Raw genomic sequence first — 19641 nt, forward strand, 5'->3', positions numbered from 1 at the left:
ATGCCTAAGTCATTTATTTCTCTCAAGTTACATAATTTACACACAGTGTTATTACTATGCCAACAGCCATCCTTTGTTACATCCTTTTTGAGTGAAATGATCAATAAATGTCATATGTTACACTTTTGGTGAAGTTTTTGTTTCCTGCAAAACTTGAAAAAAATGAGTTAGGCGATTATTTTAACAGGGTGGCGATTTTTTCCCTCTTATATTTACCTACTTAAAGTTAATTAACTAAAGCAGGAAAAAAAAACAGAAAAAGTTTAATTATCGTGCTATAATTAGGCTGGTGAGCTGTGGGTGCAGTGTCAGTGTTTGTCCACCAGGAGCGCCACACGGACACAGTGTGAAGGAACTGTACACAGAGCGACCGTTGGGACTTTAACTGACGGACAAACTGGCGGATAAACGCCGTTGAAGGATATTATTTTATCACGTATAACGTCTAAGGTAGGTTATATACCTGGTTAATACTCAATACTACTTGTGTTTAAGCGCCTCGGGGGTTTCGGTGTTGTAATATCAGCAGTAGCACAAGTTAGCAGGTGGTTAGCAACGTGCTAACAGGCCGCGGAGCCTCGTGTTTTCTTGGCTGAGTGGAGCGGGACGGAGGTGGCGCGAGGCGGCCGCGGTAACGTTAGAAACAAGGTGGTTAAACACATTTAATGACGCATAGGAACCACGTGTTTAGCAGCTTTTAACGACGGCTTTTCGGTTTGGGCTTCTCCAGAAGTTTCCATGTCCCATTTAATGCATCAGCCCTTTTTCAGCAAAGGTAAAAAACAAAACAAACACGTCAACATAGTGTAGTTTCATGATTTGACTTTTTTTTTTTTACAGATATTTTTTTTAATTTTGCAGTATGCATTCAGCAATTTTAATGCAATATTTTGTGTTAACTGTTTTTTGTGTTTTTTTTTTGTCATTTCTTTGTGTTTTTGTATTTTTTTGTAATTATTTTTATGTTTTTGGTGTTCAAAATGTTGATCCAGTAAGTCACAATAAAAATCAATTATTATTATTAGGCCATATAGGTGAGGTAGTGCTGAAAAACATGTTTTAAGTGGTGCATACAGGATGAAAAGGGTTCAAAAGTGGACAAAATAAACCAAGACTCCATAGAGTTAAGCTTATTAAGTTCTCCAAAGTTAACTCACTTCCGGCCCAGTTTCTCTCGTATTTAATTTGGGCTGATTCTGAAATTATTCGTTGCTTTGAATGTTTTAAATAACTACTATTAAGTTAGATGTGAGTCCTGTGTTTTTAGCCCTGCTGGCTAATAAACAAACGCAGCAACGTTAGATTATCTTGTTTGTTTTGCAGACAGAAACTCAGTGTTTTGCATGCAAAGTTGTGGCGTACATGCACTATTTTAAACATTTAATTAATTACTAAAAGCAATAAATGCATCTTTGAAGCAGCGGATTGCATAAGCATTATTTGCATGCACATAATAATAGTATGAAAAATAATGTCCATAATTTAGGTTTAAATCGTTTTTAAAAATAGTCCTGCTGAAAAGTAAATATTTGCAGATAAATCCTCTATTTATGATCGTTAACTTGTACTTGTTATATCCTGGGAGGGGGGAAAGTTTAGTGTGTCCTCATCAGATCCAAGGCAGTGCAGTAGAGTCAGATAGAGACTAGAGAGACGTGAGTCGGGACATGTCCGGGCATATTTTCACCGCATGTGTTTGTGTTGTAATGGTAACAGCTGACTCATGCTGTTTGTCATCTGTAGTGAGGTGAACAAGTCAGATTTTCTGTGCAGTCACTCACTCAGACTGATGCCTGGACATATTCACACATAGGGGGCCAGAAAAGCATTAGTGGAAGATGTACGCAGAACTTTTGCTGTGGTAAAAGTACTACTGCCACACTGTGGGAATACTCTGTCAAGTTAAAGTATTGGCATCACATTTATACTTGGAGTTCCAAAAGTACTTATGATGCATAATGCAGAATAATGTATATTGTTGATGCATTAATAAATACAGTAATGTTGCAGCTGGTGGAAGTGGAGCTCATTTTTAGCATATTATATATTACTTTACATATTGTTGACTTACTTGTGAATTTCCCCCTGTGGACCAATAACAGTTTATTGATTTACTGATGTCATTATTTATTGATAATGTTATGCATTGCTAATCTGAATCGCAGCCAGATAAATGTCGTGCAGTCAGAAATATTTCCCCATATTATGCTAAAATACTCATTATTTAAAAAATATAGATTTTTTTTTTTTTTGCTCAGTGAAGATCTGGTTGTATTGATATGGTAAATATTTTTGGTTTTCTTAATAATTGCATTGATCTCAGGGCTTTGGATACCTTTTTAACTAAAGGTAATAATACTGTGAAATATGTATATTTAGTTTTAAGTGTTAAAGTATTCATTTTCAAGAAGTATTTTTTCCATTATGTCTCAAACTGTCTGCGGTCTGAAATGTGTTCCAGACAGCTTTAAAAAAACGGAAAAAAAGAGAAAACAAATAAATTAAAAACATCTGTGAAATATTTTTGGGTGGGACTAAATTTAATGGGAGGCCCACATAATTTATGTGAAAATATTACGCGGGTTTGAATTTTTTATCCACTTCTCCATTTTCCCTGAAACTCAGAGGACCGTCCTTCTTTGGAAATATTCTCGGGCCAGTTTCACATCCGTGATTTGGTCTTCATCGGCCCTGGTTGCCATTGGTTAGTGTGATTATGGTAACACTGGTTATCATGGTTATGTATTTCCTGACATGGATGAGTCATCCTGGACTAGTACCGACATGTCTGCACCAAACTGTGTGATTAAATCAGCTGTTACTGTCAGTTCAGACATGAACATACTACGCTGTGCTGCTGACTCAGCCTTGAATGGCTCTGTTAGGCCCTGATAGGCCCCAGTCTGGCTAGGCTGGCCCATCTAGGCTGGCCTAGACAGTCCTTGGTCCTGACATGTCTGAGCAGGTCTATAAGAGGCTGCAGCTCTGCCCTGATCCACTCTGACTGCACTTTATCTATTTCTACTTTGCACAGGATGAACTGCTGATACTTTCTTCTGTATATACCGGTAAGTTTATATTTTTATATATATCCAAAAACGCTTTGTGCATGATGAATAATAAGTTATACTGATCAAAAAGTTATCAAGGAAAGTTAAATGACTTTTTTTGGCAATAGTCCAAATTCAATAAAACTTACAAAATCAGCTGTTTAAGTTGTAGTTTTACATATAAGTCATTTCATGACAAGTCAACCAGTTTTGGAACTTTTCCAAGTTCATGTCATGGATTTTCTCACAAAAAATAATGTAAAAGCTTAAATTCATGGGACCTTGCAAAATCTTATGGTTTGACTCTAAATACTTTTTTAGTTTCATAATTTTGGCAATTCTTTGTATGTATCACCAATTACTTATTTTTTTTACTTGATTGGGTTCAAATTTGTTCTGAGCATCAAAGAAACTTTGAAGGATAATATTTAACATGCATTCATGCAAGTTGTTGGTAGGGAAAAATACCTTTTTAAGAGGTCTTCACAGTATATTTCCCCCAAAAAATATATTTGATAATATTAAAAAAACCCACTATTTTTAACTGTTCCCCTGGTAACTCTTTGTTGGAAGTGATTTAATCACATTATGATTATAACATGATTTAATCACATTATGATTATAACATGTTTTGCTCTTTTCTGTTGTAAATTACTGATTCCAAGAAAATGTCATTAAACTTACAAAATAAGTGGTTTAAGTTGTAGTTTTACATAGTTACATAGTTTTTCATTGCACTTATTTTTAAAACATTATTTATATGCAATTGCAATTAGTCATTTGGTCAGAAATTTTAAAATGTACCAATTATTTTGTCCAAATAAGAGTTAGAAACCCAAATGTATTCAGTTTACTATCATAGACGACTAAAAAAACAAATCAAATACTCATATTTGATGCAGTAGTCAGCCCTGTGAGGGAATACTTGAGTGTCTGCATCCTGAGTCACTGTGACTACGCTCTACGCTTTTAGGAGTTTCAAGTGAGTAAGTTTTGATTAACCGCAGCTGCAAGTGGAAAGTACAGGATGTACAGAGTCCTTAAACGTCCCCCAGGAAGTTCAGTTGCTTTAAGTTCTCCATATCGGTATTTAAATAAAGAAATGACGGTTTAATGTGAAAGGTGACGCCTAGTGGATTTTATTGTGGAAACTATCACCCTCCTCTGCAGTTTCTCTCAACTCTCTGGAGCGTTTTTGCATCTTTCACATCGTCAGTATTGTTTCAGGCAGCTGGCAGCAGCTTTCAGTAAAATCCCTGAAGACAAACACACAAAGTTAGTGACTGACTTGCAAACATAATGAAGCATTTAGCAGATAAAGAGCTTTATTACTAAGTGTTTGACCTAAATGTATTAGGTAGAGAGGAATATGAGTCCAATAGCTGTAAACATTGCTGTGTTTGTGCTGGATGTGTAAATAGGTTCACAACAACTTAATTTCCTGTTTGTCTTGTGAATGTGTCATGTTTAAAAATAGTGGAACGGTAGAGAACATTCAGTGGAAGAAAAGTTACAAGAACAGAAGCAAACTTACTCAACCATGTCAGTTACGCAACAATCTCATTGTTAACTAACAGCTCTTTAAAGTCTTTGAAAGCATTCAATTAATGTTTTATTATGAATTTAATTACACAGATCAAATCAAGTTGCAACAGTGAACTGTATGTACAGTTATTGTTTAATTTATTAATTTAAAACATTTTATTATGGTTTTCTTTAATTTAATTATTTATAGTTTTTTAGGTGTTTTATTTATTTTGCAGTGCTGTAATTTATTTTAGAAAAGGATGCTATAAAAGCATTTCAAGGCAAGGCAAGTTTATTTATATAGCACCTTTCAACAATAAGGCAATTCAAAGTTAAGAGTGAAAACGAGCAGATTAAGTATTTCAGGAAAAATGTAAAAGTACATTAAAATATAACATTTTAAAATTGAAAGCCAGCTAATAAAATATATCAAACATCAAAGGAATAGAAGTAAACAGAAAAGTCGAAAGACTGAAATGGATTTTATGCATTGGAGACCGTTAAATCCTTTTGTTTCTGAGTTTCGGATAGAAAACAATGTCCCACTGTGAGCTACAATAGCTGGAAAACTCTGAACGTCTCATGACTGGAGCAGAAACCTGAATTAGCTTAAAGAATGAACAATCTGTCATTGTTTAACCCATCAACACATTTTTAGCCCTTGACTGGGTCCAAGTTACTCTTAATTAATGAATCAATTAAATATCATTAAGTATTATTATATCATAGCACTGAAAAAAAAAATATTATAATACTCGTACAAACATTTATTTTAAATAGTGTTAAGCAAGTTAGCAAAGGTACATTCTGAAAATATTCTCTGCTTTGAATGTTTTAAATAACTACTATTAACTCTATGGAGTCTGGGGCTATTTTGTCCATTTTTGAATCCTTTTCATCCTGCCTGTATACACCACTTAAAAATGTTTAAATGCCATGTTGGTATATTTTTTTCACCTGTATGACCTGATAATAATTTATTTTTTATTCTTACTTACTGGATCAACATTACAAAATGACCAAAAAAAGACACAAAATGACAAAAAAAAGACACAAAATGACAAAAAAAGACACAAAATGACCAAAAAGACACAAATAATTAAAAGAAAAAAACCATAAAATGACCAAAAAAGACACAAAATCACATTCGTATTGTGAAAGAGGTATTCTATGAGCTGTTTTTTCCTATATGACTAATGATCTGTCTGTCTGTTTGTTTGTTTGCAGAAACAATCAGCTTCACGATGTCAGCTGACAGCGAGCTCAACGCCGACACCGCTGACGACAACAAACTGGTGAGAAAAATCACTTACACACTTCTTCACTGTTAGGTAACTTTTAACTGGCTACTTTAAGGTTTTTCTTACCTGTTTGACTCAATCCTTCTCCTTTTTATGTTTGTTCAGGTCAGACCAAAGGTAGAGTTTCACTCTTTGCTGCAACTTGCCGGAGCCACTAAAGATGTTTTCACCATGAAGGAGGTACAGCATGTGTGTGGTCTGCTAACAAAAGACTGCATTTATAGAAGGAAACACGGAAAAGTAGTCGAGTAAATCAATTTTCCTGGACATATAACCCTCCACTCAGCTGCTTTCTGCTCATTTAGCATCATGAGTGTGTCAGGAGTTGATTGTCTCTACTCTCTGGTGTTTACATGCCTCTTATTAAGCGTCTGTGATGGTTTTTTCCTCCAGGTGATGTTTTACCTCGGGCAGTACATCATCCAGAAGCAGCTGTACGACCAGAAGCAGCAGCACATCGTCCACTGCTCCCAGGATGCACTGGGGCGGGTGCTGGGGGTCGACAGCTTCTCTGTCAAAGAGCCACGGTGAGAGACAGGAAATAAATAATAACACTAAAGAGGAAGTGGATGAGTCATCGGCTATTTGGATTAATTATTACTGGAAACTCACATTCTTTTAGGGAAGTTTCTGACAGTAATGAGGACTGTATTGATCTGTATTATGTTGCAGGGTTTTCCAGTGAGGTAATTAAAGTTTGTTTGTGTTTGTTTCAGAGCTTTGTTTGGTATGATCACCAAGAACCTGGTGGCCGTGAAGAACCAAGGTAGGACTGCTCTTCATTCTCTTTGGCATTTTCCATGGTTTACCTGATAATAACCAAAATCATTATTAATAAATCCAAGTTAAATGTCTAGATATCAGCTCTTAAATTAAACTCTTATCAGCTATTTTTGTTGTTATCATTATATTTGTCCAAACAAATGTACCTTTAGCTGTACCAGGCATTAAAATGAACAAGAAAATGAAGAAAACAATAGTCTAATATTTTTTTTTTCATAACTCTATATACACAGGTGCATCTCAATAAATTAGAATATGATAAAAGTCCATTTCCAGTAGTTCAAGTCAAATAACCCCAACCAAGTATTGAGTCATGGATAGACATACTTTTCAGAGTCATATTAAACATACTTTTAAAAATTGGTCTTTTGTAATATTCAAATTTTTTTGAGACACTGAATTTTAGGTCTTCATTAAATGTAAGCCATAATCATTATAATTAGAATAAATTAAATAAATTAAGACATGAAATGTTTCATTCTGTGTGTAATGGATCTATATAATGTGTTATTTCCACTTTTTGAATTGAATTACTGACATAAATAAACTTTATATTCTAATTTGAGATGCACCTGTATATAATAGTAATACAGACTTAGCACATTAATGCCAATTCTATTACATGTTTTTATATATTTTATATATAACTTTATATGCATAAGCCAAGTCTTAAGTCATGAGTCACATCGTTATTATTATTTTATCCCTACGCAACAGCGCCCCCCTTGCAAACTTGATAGATTTGTAAAAGTTGCTGTAAATGTGACTGAGTCTGAAGGATGGACATTCAGATTCAGCTCTTCGACCTTTGACCTCTTTATGTTTCTGCCTCACTGTCTCTTCTTTCTTCACCTTTTTTTAATAAACCTGGTGATGGAAAACAGACAAAAAGAATTTCCTAATTTCCTCTTAGCCTCTGTGTCCTTGTTGCACCTCTTCCTTGTGTTTTTCTGTCTTCCTCAGCTTCTCCTTCTGTTTTTCCATCTCCTACTGACTGCTGCTCATATATAAAACATACTAAATCTGTTTTTTCCGGCACTTTCCGGCATTTTCTAGAGTCAACGTCAAGCTCAAGTCAACCACTCAGTGATAGTCAGACAGACAGAGGGACGGAGGTAAGACAGTCCTAAAATACGTTACTACGCACTTCATTCAAATATTTTATAATCTTATCAGTATTCATACAAAGTTTTTACTCCAATGTTTGAAAAGTGCTAATTTTTAACTGTTTAAAAAATTAATTTTTGCTTGATTTCAACATAATCTGGTGTTTCATTGACACAGTCACTCATGTAAACCTTCAATCTTTTTTGGGATTTTTTTCTGGAGTGAGACTGACTGACATTTCATCTGCTTTTTATTTTTTTATTCACATTTATAGTAAGATATGATGATAAAGACTTTGAAAAACTGATACATTTTGTTTACGGTACATTAAAAGTGCTTGAATTTCACTCTTTAAAAGTTGAAAGAACCCTACAGAACCTAATAATTGTAGTATTTATTTCTATTTAAAGCACTTAATACTTTTAGCTTCAATGATTATTTTTTAGAATTAAATGTCTAAAATATCAACACAAAAACTGATAATGCCAAGGACTAGCATTAAGATTAAGATATTCTTTATTAGTCCCACAACGGGGACATTTCAAGAATTACAGCTGCAAAGTGGAGAGCAAAAAATGGCAAACAGCAGTATGAACTAGAAATATAAGAGGTATTGGCAAATAAACAAGTTAAAATTTTTAAAGTATTAACAATTTACCGTATAAACAAGTAGAAATATATAAAAAGTATTATAATGGCAATACCAATAGCATGACTAAACATGATTTTTTTTCATGCAGAATTTAGTAGAAAACTACCACTTTTAGGGCATAAAGTACATATTGTCCTCCAGGGTTTATAAAAGACAAAAATAAGGTAAAGTGAAGCAAAACGTGCAGATTTTTGAAGGGACTCTGGTACATTGTGCAAGAAAACATGTTTAACCCTCAGGGCCGGTTCAAATTTTATGCACACTTTTACTGCTTAGCACATAAAATGTGCTCCCTAAAATAAAATAAAAATATATACATTATTATATTCTATTTTCATTGTACTGACTAAAAGTGAATTTGTATATGTGTGTGTCTGTATAAGCTGCAAAAATTGAAATAAAGTTTAAGTTTAAAAAAAAAAAAAAAAAAAAACGCTCAAGCTGCCCTGAGGGTTAAAAACATCACTATGGGAGACTGACTTTAGCATTTTTGCTTTCAGGAGGCCGATTCAGAAAGTCGCTCTTCGTCGCCAGAAAGGAGAGGAAGACGAAGAAGGAGGAGGAGGAGTCGCAGGAGCAGTGACCCAGGTAAGGACAGCACCTCCTTCACCTCCTCCTCTATTAGAGCTCATGAATCAAACCTGTGATGTTAAATTTAAACTCCGGCCGGCTCTCCTCAGGACCCTCACACAGTCTAGAGGCTGGTGACGATGAGGAGGAGTCAGAGGAGGAGGAGGAGGAAGAGGGGAGGAAGAGGAGGCGCTCTGACAGCTACTCCCTGACCTTTGACGACAGCCTGTCGTGGTGTGTGATCGGAGGTCTGGGGAGCGTTCGGGACCGACACAGCAGCCAGTCGTCAGACTCCCACAGCTCCGTGAGTCTCACACACACACACACACACACACACACACACACACACACACACACACACACACACACACACACATACAGGCTTTTTTTTTGTTAATTTTATCACACAACTTCCTTTTGTCTTCAGGGTGTTTTATTTCAACTTTATTGTCATTACTTATTTAAATTGCCCTCGTTTTAAGCAACATAATCTCATTATATTTCATGCACTTTCATATATTTGCACTTTTTTCAGTTTTAAAATTTAATATTTTGTTCTCTTATTGGCATTCTGTCCACCTTGCAACATCATTTGCATATAAATCAGCTTATCTCCCTTATCTTATTTATTTTATTATTCTTCTGTTTTATTTTTGTTTTAATTAATACTTTTTTTTAATACTTTAAATTTCTACTTGTTTGTATTGTAAATTGTTAATACTTATATACTTACTTATATACTTATACTAATATTTTTTTTACTTATTTGCTTGTATTTATATTTTATACTGCTGTTTACTATTTATAGTTTTTTGCTTTCCACTTTGCTGCTGTAATTCTTGAAATTTCCCCGTTGGACTAAAAAAGGAAATCTTACTCTTAATGTGCTTCTAATTTTTTAGTTTTCATTCTGTGAGACTTTTAATCTTGTGCTATGTAACTAATATTATTATTCTCAGTATTAGTTTCTAATGTGGACTGTGTGTGTGTGTTTAGTCGGGGAGGTCAGAGTTGACGGTTGCAGTCTCGGACTCAGAAAGCGACAACTTCAGCGTTGAATTCGAGGTCGAGTCGGTCGACTCCGACGACTACAACGAAGACGACGCGTCTCTGTCTGCAGACGATCAGGTAAACACCCAGAACACGGACTAACATGCTGCTTCTGGTCTTATGAAATGTATAGAAAAGCATCAGAATGAGACTTTTCTACTATAAACTAGTAGAATATCTTCTTACCTGTCTTTCTCTCTGACTTTGTCCAGGTATGAGGCTTTTATTTTGTTAATATTATCACATCACTCCCTATTTTGTCTTTAGGGTGTTTTATTTCAACTTTGTTGTCATTACATATCCATTTCCCCATGTTTTTAACAAAATCTTATTATATTTCATGCACTTCCATATATTTTGCACTTTTTTCTGTTTTAAATTCAATATTTTGTTCTTTTATTGGCATTCTGTCCATTTTGCAACATCATTTGCATATTATTTGGTTATATCCATTACTTCCATGCTTCACCTATCAGCTTATCTCCCTTATCTTATTTTTGTACTTATTTATTTTACACTTGCATCTCCATGTGCTTATGTATGCGCTCAGTGCTTTTATTCTGGAAATCTTTAAATCTGGAAAGCAACTTGTGCTATATACAGTCATGGAAAAGTTATTAGACCATTGTTTTCTTCAATTTCTTGTTAATTTTAATGTCTGGTACAACTAAAGGTACATTTGTTTGGACAAATATAATGATAACAACAAAAATAGCCGAGAGTTTAATTTCAGACGATCTGGTAAACAACCTGAACGTAGGCGAACATGCTGCTTTTGGTCTTATAAAACGTATAGAAAAGCATCAGAATGAGACTTTTCTACTATAAATGAGTAGAATATCTTCTTACCTGTCTTTCTCCCGGTCTTTGTCCAGGTATATGAGGTCACCATATTCGAGGCAGACGATGAAGACTCTTTTGATGAAGACACAGAGATCACTGAAGCTGTGAGTCTACACACAAACATACAAACACACAAAATAAAAGCCTTGTTTATGTGCTGTTGGTGTAACTGTGTGTGTGTGTCTCTCTCAGGATTACTGGCGGTGTGTGAAGTGTGACGAGTTGAACCCGCCTCTCCCCAGAAACTGTCTCCGCTGCTGGACGCTGCGTCAGGATTGGCTGTCTGAGGTGTCCCTCGATTCCACAAAGTCCGCCTCCTCCGGTCCCAAAGCCCTCCCCCTGAAGCCGACCGGCCAATCAGCAGCCAAAGAAGCTCCAGGTACAGGGACAAACAATACTGTGGAGAAAAAAGGATTATTTTAGGAATATAAAGTCTTAAAAGTTGTGCATAACCAGGGACAGTGTTGGCTTTTCAGTATTTGATTTAAAATGATATATATATATTCTTTTTTTTTTTTTTTCAAATAAAAAATTCCAGTGCATATGGCTTGACATCTTCAAAAATATTGAGCAAAAAACAAAATAAAAATCAATATATTTTAGATTTAGAACATTTAAAGGGTTAAACAGGAAAAAGTGTTGGCTTCTCAGTATTTTATTTTTTTATTTTAAAGAAAAAAAATTCTACTGCATATGGCATAAATTTTGGCCAGAAAATGTAATAAAAATTAGGATATTAATTATACAATTAGAATTATATATTACAATATAATTGTGTAGCCAAAATACAAATGCACAAATGTCCGATATCTTCAAAAATAAAACTGTGGCCTGAAAAAATAAAATAAAAAAATAAAAATCAATATATATATTTTAGAAACAAACTCATTTAAAGGGTTAAACAGGAGAAAAAAAAAATTAAGGTGGGGTTCATTTAAAAAAAAAATAGTGACACTAAAAAACACGAAAAACAAAACATAAAATACATAAAAATCAGGGTTTTTCAAACTCAGAAAAAATAAAATAAATAAATAATAATAAAATTCCCCTTAGCATTTAGTGTGAAGGAATTCATTATTTGTTGTTTTTTTTTTCAGAAAAAAAACAATCAGTGCCATCATGTCATCAAACCGGCTTTTAAAGGGTTAAAATTCTGAAAATTAATTTGTAATACATTAATAATAATTTAATGGCAGCGTTTTGATGCATAGAGCAATAATAATCCGTTTTCTGCACAACGTATTGATCATTTATTGACTGATTTGTGTTTGAAGGTTCTGATGTGGACGAGAACGAAGGAGTCGATGTTCCAGACGGGAAAAGAGCGAAAACTCCCGTTCTGTCTCAGTGTCTGTCGGACTCCGGCTCCTCAGCCCCAAACTCCCAGGACCTCCTCTCCTCCTGCTCCTCCTCCTCCTCCTCCTCTCAGCCCTCGTCCTCCCAGCTGAAGCTCTGGACTCCTGACTCCCAGCCCTGCTCCTCCATCGACTCCCAGGAGCTGCTCTCCCCCACCACTCCTCCTTCTCCTCCTCCTCAGCCTCCACCTCCTCCTGCCGATCCTCTGGTCCCCGAGCTGGACCGCAGCGTGTCGGCCGAGTGGCGCCTCCCTGACTCGTGTCTGGACCCGTGTCTCATCTGTCAGTCGCGGCCGAAGAACGGCTGCATCGTCCACGGACGCACCGGACACCTGATGTCCTGCTACGTCTGCGCCAGGAAGCTGAAGAAGAGGAACAAGCTGTGTCCCGTCTGCAGGCTGCCCATCCAGTCCGTCATCCTCACCTACCTCAGCTGAGACCCCGCCCCCGCCGGTCTGACCCCGCCCCCGCCGGTCAGTCTGGCCCCGCCCCCATTGGTCCTCACCTACCTCAGCTGAGACGCCCAGTCGGTCGGTCGGTCCCCTCATGCAGCAGACTCTTAATCTGTCTAAATCGGTGAGACTTCAGTTCACAGTCTAGTTCTGCACAGCTCACGGTAACCATAGAAACGCATTGAATAAACACCAAATTTAACGTCAGATTTATATTTTTAATTCTCTTTTTCTGTCCAGAAGGCACATATCTGCACTTTCTCTCTCTTAGTGTCTTTACAGGAAGCTTTCATGACCGGCGTTATTGGAGATTTTTTTCTTTTTGTCAACAAATCCCATTTTTAAAAAAAAGACCAAAACCAACGTTTTAGTTCATGTCACGATTCTTTTTTTGACCCCCAGACTTTGTTTTTTCCAAAAACTGCTGGGGACTGTGTTTGTTTTTTTGTTTTTTAACACTACTTTGTTAAAGAAAATGTAGCAACATTTTGTGCACAAATAGAAATGTAATACACAAGGTGTTTTTTTTAGTTTTTACAATGTTTTTTCACAACCCAGAAAACTCTTAAGGGAATAAAATGATAGTGTTGTATTAAAGATAACAACAAAATACGACAGTAAAAGTAAACAAATAAAAGAAAATAGCAATACATTTAGTCTAAAAATAGAAAGGAAGACAAGATTCATAATAAATTATAATAATGAAACTGAAGGAAAAATAGTGAAATGAGAGTTTAGTTTCAATTTGACTAAACTATTGATTCATTTTCCAGTTTATGTCAGTTAAAATATTTTGCCAAAGAAAATGGTGAAAAAAGCCCAATATGAGCCTTATTCAAAAAGCTTGTTTGGTTAAAAAAAGAGTCAGTAAAAATATAAACACAGACAAAAAATAAAAACAATAAATAGACTAAAATTCAAAAGACTAAACTATATAAGACTTAAAATTGCAGCAATAAAATACAAAAAATAAAAATAAAAAAAGTCAATAGAATAAAATAAAATAAACCCCAGGGTAGGGCCGACCAAAATATTATTTTTGGGGCTTCAGAGCTTAAAATAAATAATGAAAAATTATAATTAAAAACAAAACAAAAAAAACCAATAACAAATAGACTAAAATCCAAAAGACTAAACTATATAAGACAATAAAATGCAGCAATAAAATAAGAATAAATAAATCCAATAGAATACAATATATTATTTTTTGGGCTTCAGTGCTTAAAATAAATAAGAATAAAAAATAAAAATTAAAATTAAAAGCCAGATTAAAAAGATAGCCCTCTAAATATATTTAATATACATTAATATAAAACAGGGAAAAGCAGTGAAAGTTGTTATTTGATTGACTAAATATTCTGCATTTTGGCTAAAAAAAATGAATAAAGCATTGTGTTTGTTGGGGACTATTTTCAGCGGCGGATTAATCTATATTTGGTGTTTTAAGGCGTATTTAGACGGTGTAAGTTTTAAGTACAGGGTTAGAGTTAGGGTTAGGATAACTCACAGTACATTTTTGGTTTTTGGTCTTTTAATGGGACGCGTTGACAAAAAGATCCTTTAATGATGCTTAAACTTTAATGTCAATTTAATGAGTTCTCATTCAGAAACGGAGACCATTTCTCTTTTTCACCTTCATATTAGTTCTCACCTGCTTCAGCTGAACTTAGAAAAAAAAGGAACAAAAACCCTGAAACCTTCCTGTTTTTACCCAAAGTCAGATGAGATGATCAACATTTCTAATAAGAGCTTTGTAGCAAAATGCAGCTTTATTTAATTTAAATGAGCAAATATATCTTCCAAAAGCTTTTTCTCACTATCTTCTCATCTGAATTTGGGTAAAAAAGCCAAAATGTGGGATTGTTCCTTTAAATTGTTTTAACATCTGGTAACGCTGTTTTATTTAATGGGTCTATAATTACTTGTATATAAACATTTCCTGGAAAGATGTATGTAATTTGATACTTATTGCAATTAATTTCCTTAGAAAAGTTTTGTGTCAATACATTTTATTTAATTTTTCCGTTATTATTACAAATTTCACTCTCCAAAAAGAGCACAAAAACAATATAAATTAGTTATTTATAATCATAATTAAACATTGTGTCTATTTCCCCAGTAATGAATAACAAATTACTTAACTCTTTCCAGGAGATTTTTTGTAAATTATAAAGAGATTATTCAGAAATGATGGACCCATTAAATAAAGCTATATCCATAATTTTACAGGTCTGTAATTTCCTAATATTTTTATTTTTTAAAGTTTTCTGGAAAGAAATATGTAATTTAATTTTAATTGAAGTAAAAATTGGAATTTCCTTGAAAGAAAAAACTCTTTAAATAGTCTTTAATTTATTATTGGAAACTATACTCTCCATATATTTTGATGTTTATGCCGTGCACTGACTAAAATAATCAACTATATCTGCACTAATTGCACACTCTCTTTCCATATAATTTATACAAAATGACGTAATTCTTTCCAGGAAACTTCCAAGTGAATTATAAGAAAGTTTATTTGGAAATGAAAACCCATAAACTGAAGTGTTACCCTACATCTTTATTTATTACATGTTTATTTAACATGCTCATGTATATTTAAGCAGAGACTCGAGCTCTTTAAATAATGAGATGAATATATGAGAATATTTTCTGTTAAATTTTCTGTGAACTGAATAAAGTTTAACTTCTGTTGTTAAAATGAGCCTTTTCTTGTTTATTTTGTACTAATAAAACAAACACACACACTGTTGTTGATGTGGAGTGGGTTTTAACTACTTTATACACAGAAAAAGAAGAAACTTAGTTCGGTTTTGGATTAATTATTTAGACTTTTCTCTAATATTTGACCTTTTTGTGACTTATGGGGGCCTTAAAGATATTTTATTGGAACTATGAGACATTTAAAGCAATTTTCTTTGTTTTTGGTGAAACTTAAGAACCCCAAACAAGCAAATTTAGCTGTCAGTTAATGTAGTACAGTAAAAAAAAGTATAGTATTTCTCTCTGAAATGTAGTTGAGTAGAAGTATAAAGTGGCAGAAAATGAAAATACTGCAGTAAAAAGTACTTAATCATGATAAGAGTTTCTTCATTGAGAGTCGTTTTCATTGGCTGTCAGGAAAAATAAAGTACATCACATTATACACTGATGTTATCATTGTAACACACATTAAAACACATTTAAAATGTCATTTTTTAACAATGAAGAAGACCAATTCTTTGAATGTGATTACACTGCCCCCTACTGGAGAAAGATGTCATTACACAGCTCACTGATACTGTAAAAAAAGTTTAAAAACATAAAAAGTAAGAAGAAATTATTTTATATTATTTATTTTCTAATTTGTATTTAGAAACGGTGAGGCTAATTCACATTATTTCTAAATTTGATTAAAAATTGAAAATGTGGGAAATGACCAGACTGGTTTATGATGGGTAAATAATGTGTTTCTCCATTATGTTGGAGTCTATATTTGTGTACATTTCGGCTAATTGGCGCCATTAAAACTATGCCGAATTATCTATTAGTAGTTTCTGTTTATAATGTACCCAAACATGTACAGACAACTATTACTGGATTACTTTGATACTGAAGAAAATCTTAAAATGTGATGATTCTCAGGCAAGTTCTGGAGCGTCTTTTTTTTATTTTGACTTGATTTACTGACGTTTATTCACGATGGACACAAGATATAATTAAATTCTCACGTATTGTAAGTCACGCCGAATATAAATATGAGTATGATGTCTTTAGACTGAATTATGAGTCTGAGAAGTATAAGATAAATAGGGACAAAGTCCGGATTCTGGTCTGCAATTAACAAAGCTGTGTTTCCCCAGTATGTTTTAGATGTTTTTGACTTAAGGCGGATTTACTGACGTTTATTCGCGATTTGCATGAGAGATAATAATAGACTCGAGTATTGTAAATCACACTAAATCTAAAAAGATGTGTATCATGCCTGATGAACAACTGGAGAAATATGGAAAATATCAAGATTCTGGTCCAACTGGTCATTATAGGACTTTACATTTTACCCATTATGTTTTAGCTTATATTAGTTTACATATTGGCTAATTGGCACCATTAATAGTATGCCGAATTATCTATTAGCAGTTAATGTTTACAATGTACCCAAACATGTACAGACAGCTTTCACTGGATCACTTTTATATTGAAGAAAACTTAAAAACGTGACAATTGTCAGGCAAGTTCTGAAGCGTCTTTTTTTCTTGTGACTTCTAAACAGGTTTACAGAGGTTTATTTGCGATGGACATGAGAGATAATGATATCTTAGAGAAATGTAAATCACACTGAATCTAAAAATCTTAATATGTATTTGGACGGAATTATGAGTCTGAGAAGTTTAAGATAAATATGGAAAGATTCTGGATTCTGGTCTGCGAATGGTTATTATTTACATAGTTGTGTTTCAACATTATGTTTTAGCCTATATTTGTTAATATTTTTTGACTGACTAGCACCATTAATAGTAAGCCGAATTATCCATTAGTAGGTCATATTTACAATAAACCTATGTTTGTATGTTCAACTATCACTAGATTAATTTGATAGTAAAGAAAACTTAAAAACGTGATAATTGCCAAGCAAGTTATGAAGCGTCTTTTTTCTTGTGACTACTAAAATTACTTTTCGTTTACCCCACTATGTTTTAGCCTATATTTGTTTATATTTTGGCGAAATAGCATTATTAATAGTAAGCCGAATTACCCATTAGTGCGTCCTTTTCACAACAAACTTATTATTGTATGTTCAACTATCACTGGATTAATTTGATAGTAAAGAAAACTTAAAAACGTGATATTTGCCAAGCAAGTTCTGAAGCGTCTTTTTTCTTTTGACGTTTATTTGCGAAGGACATGAAAGAAAATGATATTACCAGAACGTGTAAGTTATACTGAATCTAAAAATATGAATATCATGTCTGTAAACTAATGAAAGAGTTATAAAAGTACCTTAATTGCCTCCATGAGCTGTTTGTCACGTCACCTGCAGCTGCTGAAGGTGAAGGTGATGAAAGAAGTTGATTTAAATTAGTGGTTAAACTACAATAACTGACTTCCGGTCGCTAAATTAAATCAATCTTATACTTTTATTTGTCTTAACTGTTCAAAATTATCAATAAAGAAACATTTAATTTATGATGAATCTGCTGTTTTAAAGCGAGACACGAATTTTGGACTATTTTTATTCCAAAACATGACTCTTTTCTTTTTTTTTATTGGACTAATGGAAAGAAAACATCCAAAAATACATATCAAGTTTTTTATTTCACTACATTTAGTCTATAGATTTCTTCTAAATCCACCAAAATTTAAGATAAGATAATGTTTTATTCGCATACTTAAAGATAAACATGTCAGAAAACTTGTTATATAAAAAATAATTGTCTTATTGTGAATGAACTGGTGACGTTTAATATGATATCAAAGCCTATAAGTTATTTTATTTTATTCTATTTTATTTTTGATTTAATACATTTGCCTTTTACTATAGGTCTACATATCTTTAAAGGCTATTTTTCCTCAAAATGTTATTTATTTAGTTATTAACATAAAATCTTTTCTTCAGTACCATCTACATACACCAAATTTTCCAGTTTCATATATATATATATATATATATATATATATATTTAAGTTTTCACAGAAGATTTTGTTCATACATCATTCATAGCTTTATTTTTTAGAACATTTTACTCCTAAAAACATATATTTTTTTGTGACAGTTTACAGTATTTTATGATTTATAGAGTGATAAAATGAGTTATCAAAATTCCCTCAGTAATAATTTTTGATTCCAAGAATTTCAAACTTTACTTTGTCAATGTTTACATCTTAAATTTACATATTTTAAATAAGAATAAGGCTCATTTGCTTATTTAAACTAATAACTTTATATATGCACCTGTAGCGCCCCTTACAGGTGCAGTTCTTCATTACGACCACAGAGTGGCGCTGTTGTCACATGTTTACCTCTACATAATACATTTGGCCTGTAATACCCAAATATTAGATTTTTTAGAGGTGTTGTTATTGTCAATATTTATTGGAGTAAAAAACTGAGGATTTATCATATTAAAATACACAGTTAATTGCCAATTTCAGCACTTACTTAGTTAATTATTACTTTCTAACAAACACTATTTGACTTAAAAGTAAAGCAGTAAAAAAAAGAAAACTAATTGCACAAGAAGATATTGATTAAGTATCTCAGATTTTTTTTCTCATTAGGAGGAAGTTCTGCATAAAAAAGCTTCAGATAAATCAGTGTTAGTATATTTCATGAATTTAAATACATTTTTAATAAATAATAGACAGTTTTTCTCCGTTTTTTTTTACTTTTTTTCTTCATAAATTAACTCCACGGAGCTCTAAACAACTCCAGGTGCCGCAAAGAAAGACACAACAAAATAATATTTGTGATTCAAAACAGAAAAATGTGAATAAATAATCTAAAGTAGCCAATTAGCAGCTGTGAGTTTATGAATGAGAAGCAGGAGCTCGTCCTCGCCGCGGGCTGCTGAGGTGGAAACATTCAGACAAACAGGATTTATTCTTCTGATCCATGAATAATAAAGCTGAAGTGTGATGGATCCACTCAGTGTGACTCAACATCAACACAGAAACACACATTTATATTCTGGTGACACATTTAAATAAGAAAATGTGTCGTGTTTTCATAGATTTTAATGTGTTTAGAAAGCTCACGGAGGCTGCTGTTGTTTTAAAAATTGAGAAAATGTGACTTGGATGAAACTTTAATGAGATTTTATACAACTTGAATTAAGATCTGAAGTTTGCACGAGATAAAAATAATGAACACTACACTGTAAAAAATATATAATTACAGATAATTTCTATAAAAAATACAGATAATATACAGTTAATATTTGTATTTAAAAAAATATGTATCTGCACTGTAAA

General features: G+C 33.3%; 1 protein-coding gene and 1 long non-coding RNA gene across 2 annotated transcripts; one reads left to right on the plus strand and one right to left on the minus strand.

Moving 5' to 3' along the window:
* Positions 1-230: 230 nt before the first annotated feature.
* mdm2 (MDM2 proto-oncogene) lies at positions 231-15394 on the plus strand. Its single transcript, XM_059325917.1, has 13 exons — positions 231-450; positions 3035-3068; positions 5805-5872; positions 5984-6058; positions 6272-6405; positions 6595-6644; positions 7718-7776; positions 8921-9008; positions 9101-9294; positions 9987-10118; positions 10916-10987; positions 11076-11262; positions 12158-15394. The coding sequence occupies exons 3-13, from the start codon at positions 5822-5824 to the stop codon at positions 12673-12675; spliced, it is 1560 nt and encodes a 519-aa protein (XP_059181900.1). The 5' UTR covers positions 231-450; positions 3035-3068; positions 5805-5821; the 3' UTR covers positions 12676-15394.
* LOC131960656 (uncharacterized) lies at positions 3719-11012 on the minus strand. Its single transcript, XR_009389723.1, has 3 exons — positions 10890-11012; positions 5945-6389; positions 3719-4306 (listed from the first exon to the last, which is right to left on the minus strand). It is a non-coding gene; the product is annotated as an uncharacterized LOC131960656 (long non-coding RNA).
* Positions 15395-19641: the final 4247 nt, after the last annotated feature.

Source organism: Centropristis striata, chromosome 22 (assembly GCF_030273125.1).
Source record: "Centropristis striata isolate RG_2023a ecotype Rhode Island chromosome 22, C.striata_1.0, whole genome shotgun sequence".
Lineage (NCBI taxonomy): Eukaryota > Metazoa > Chordata > Actinopteri > Perciformes > Serranidae > Centropristis > Centropristis striata.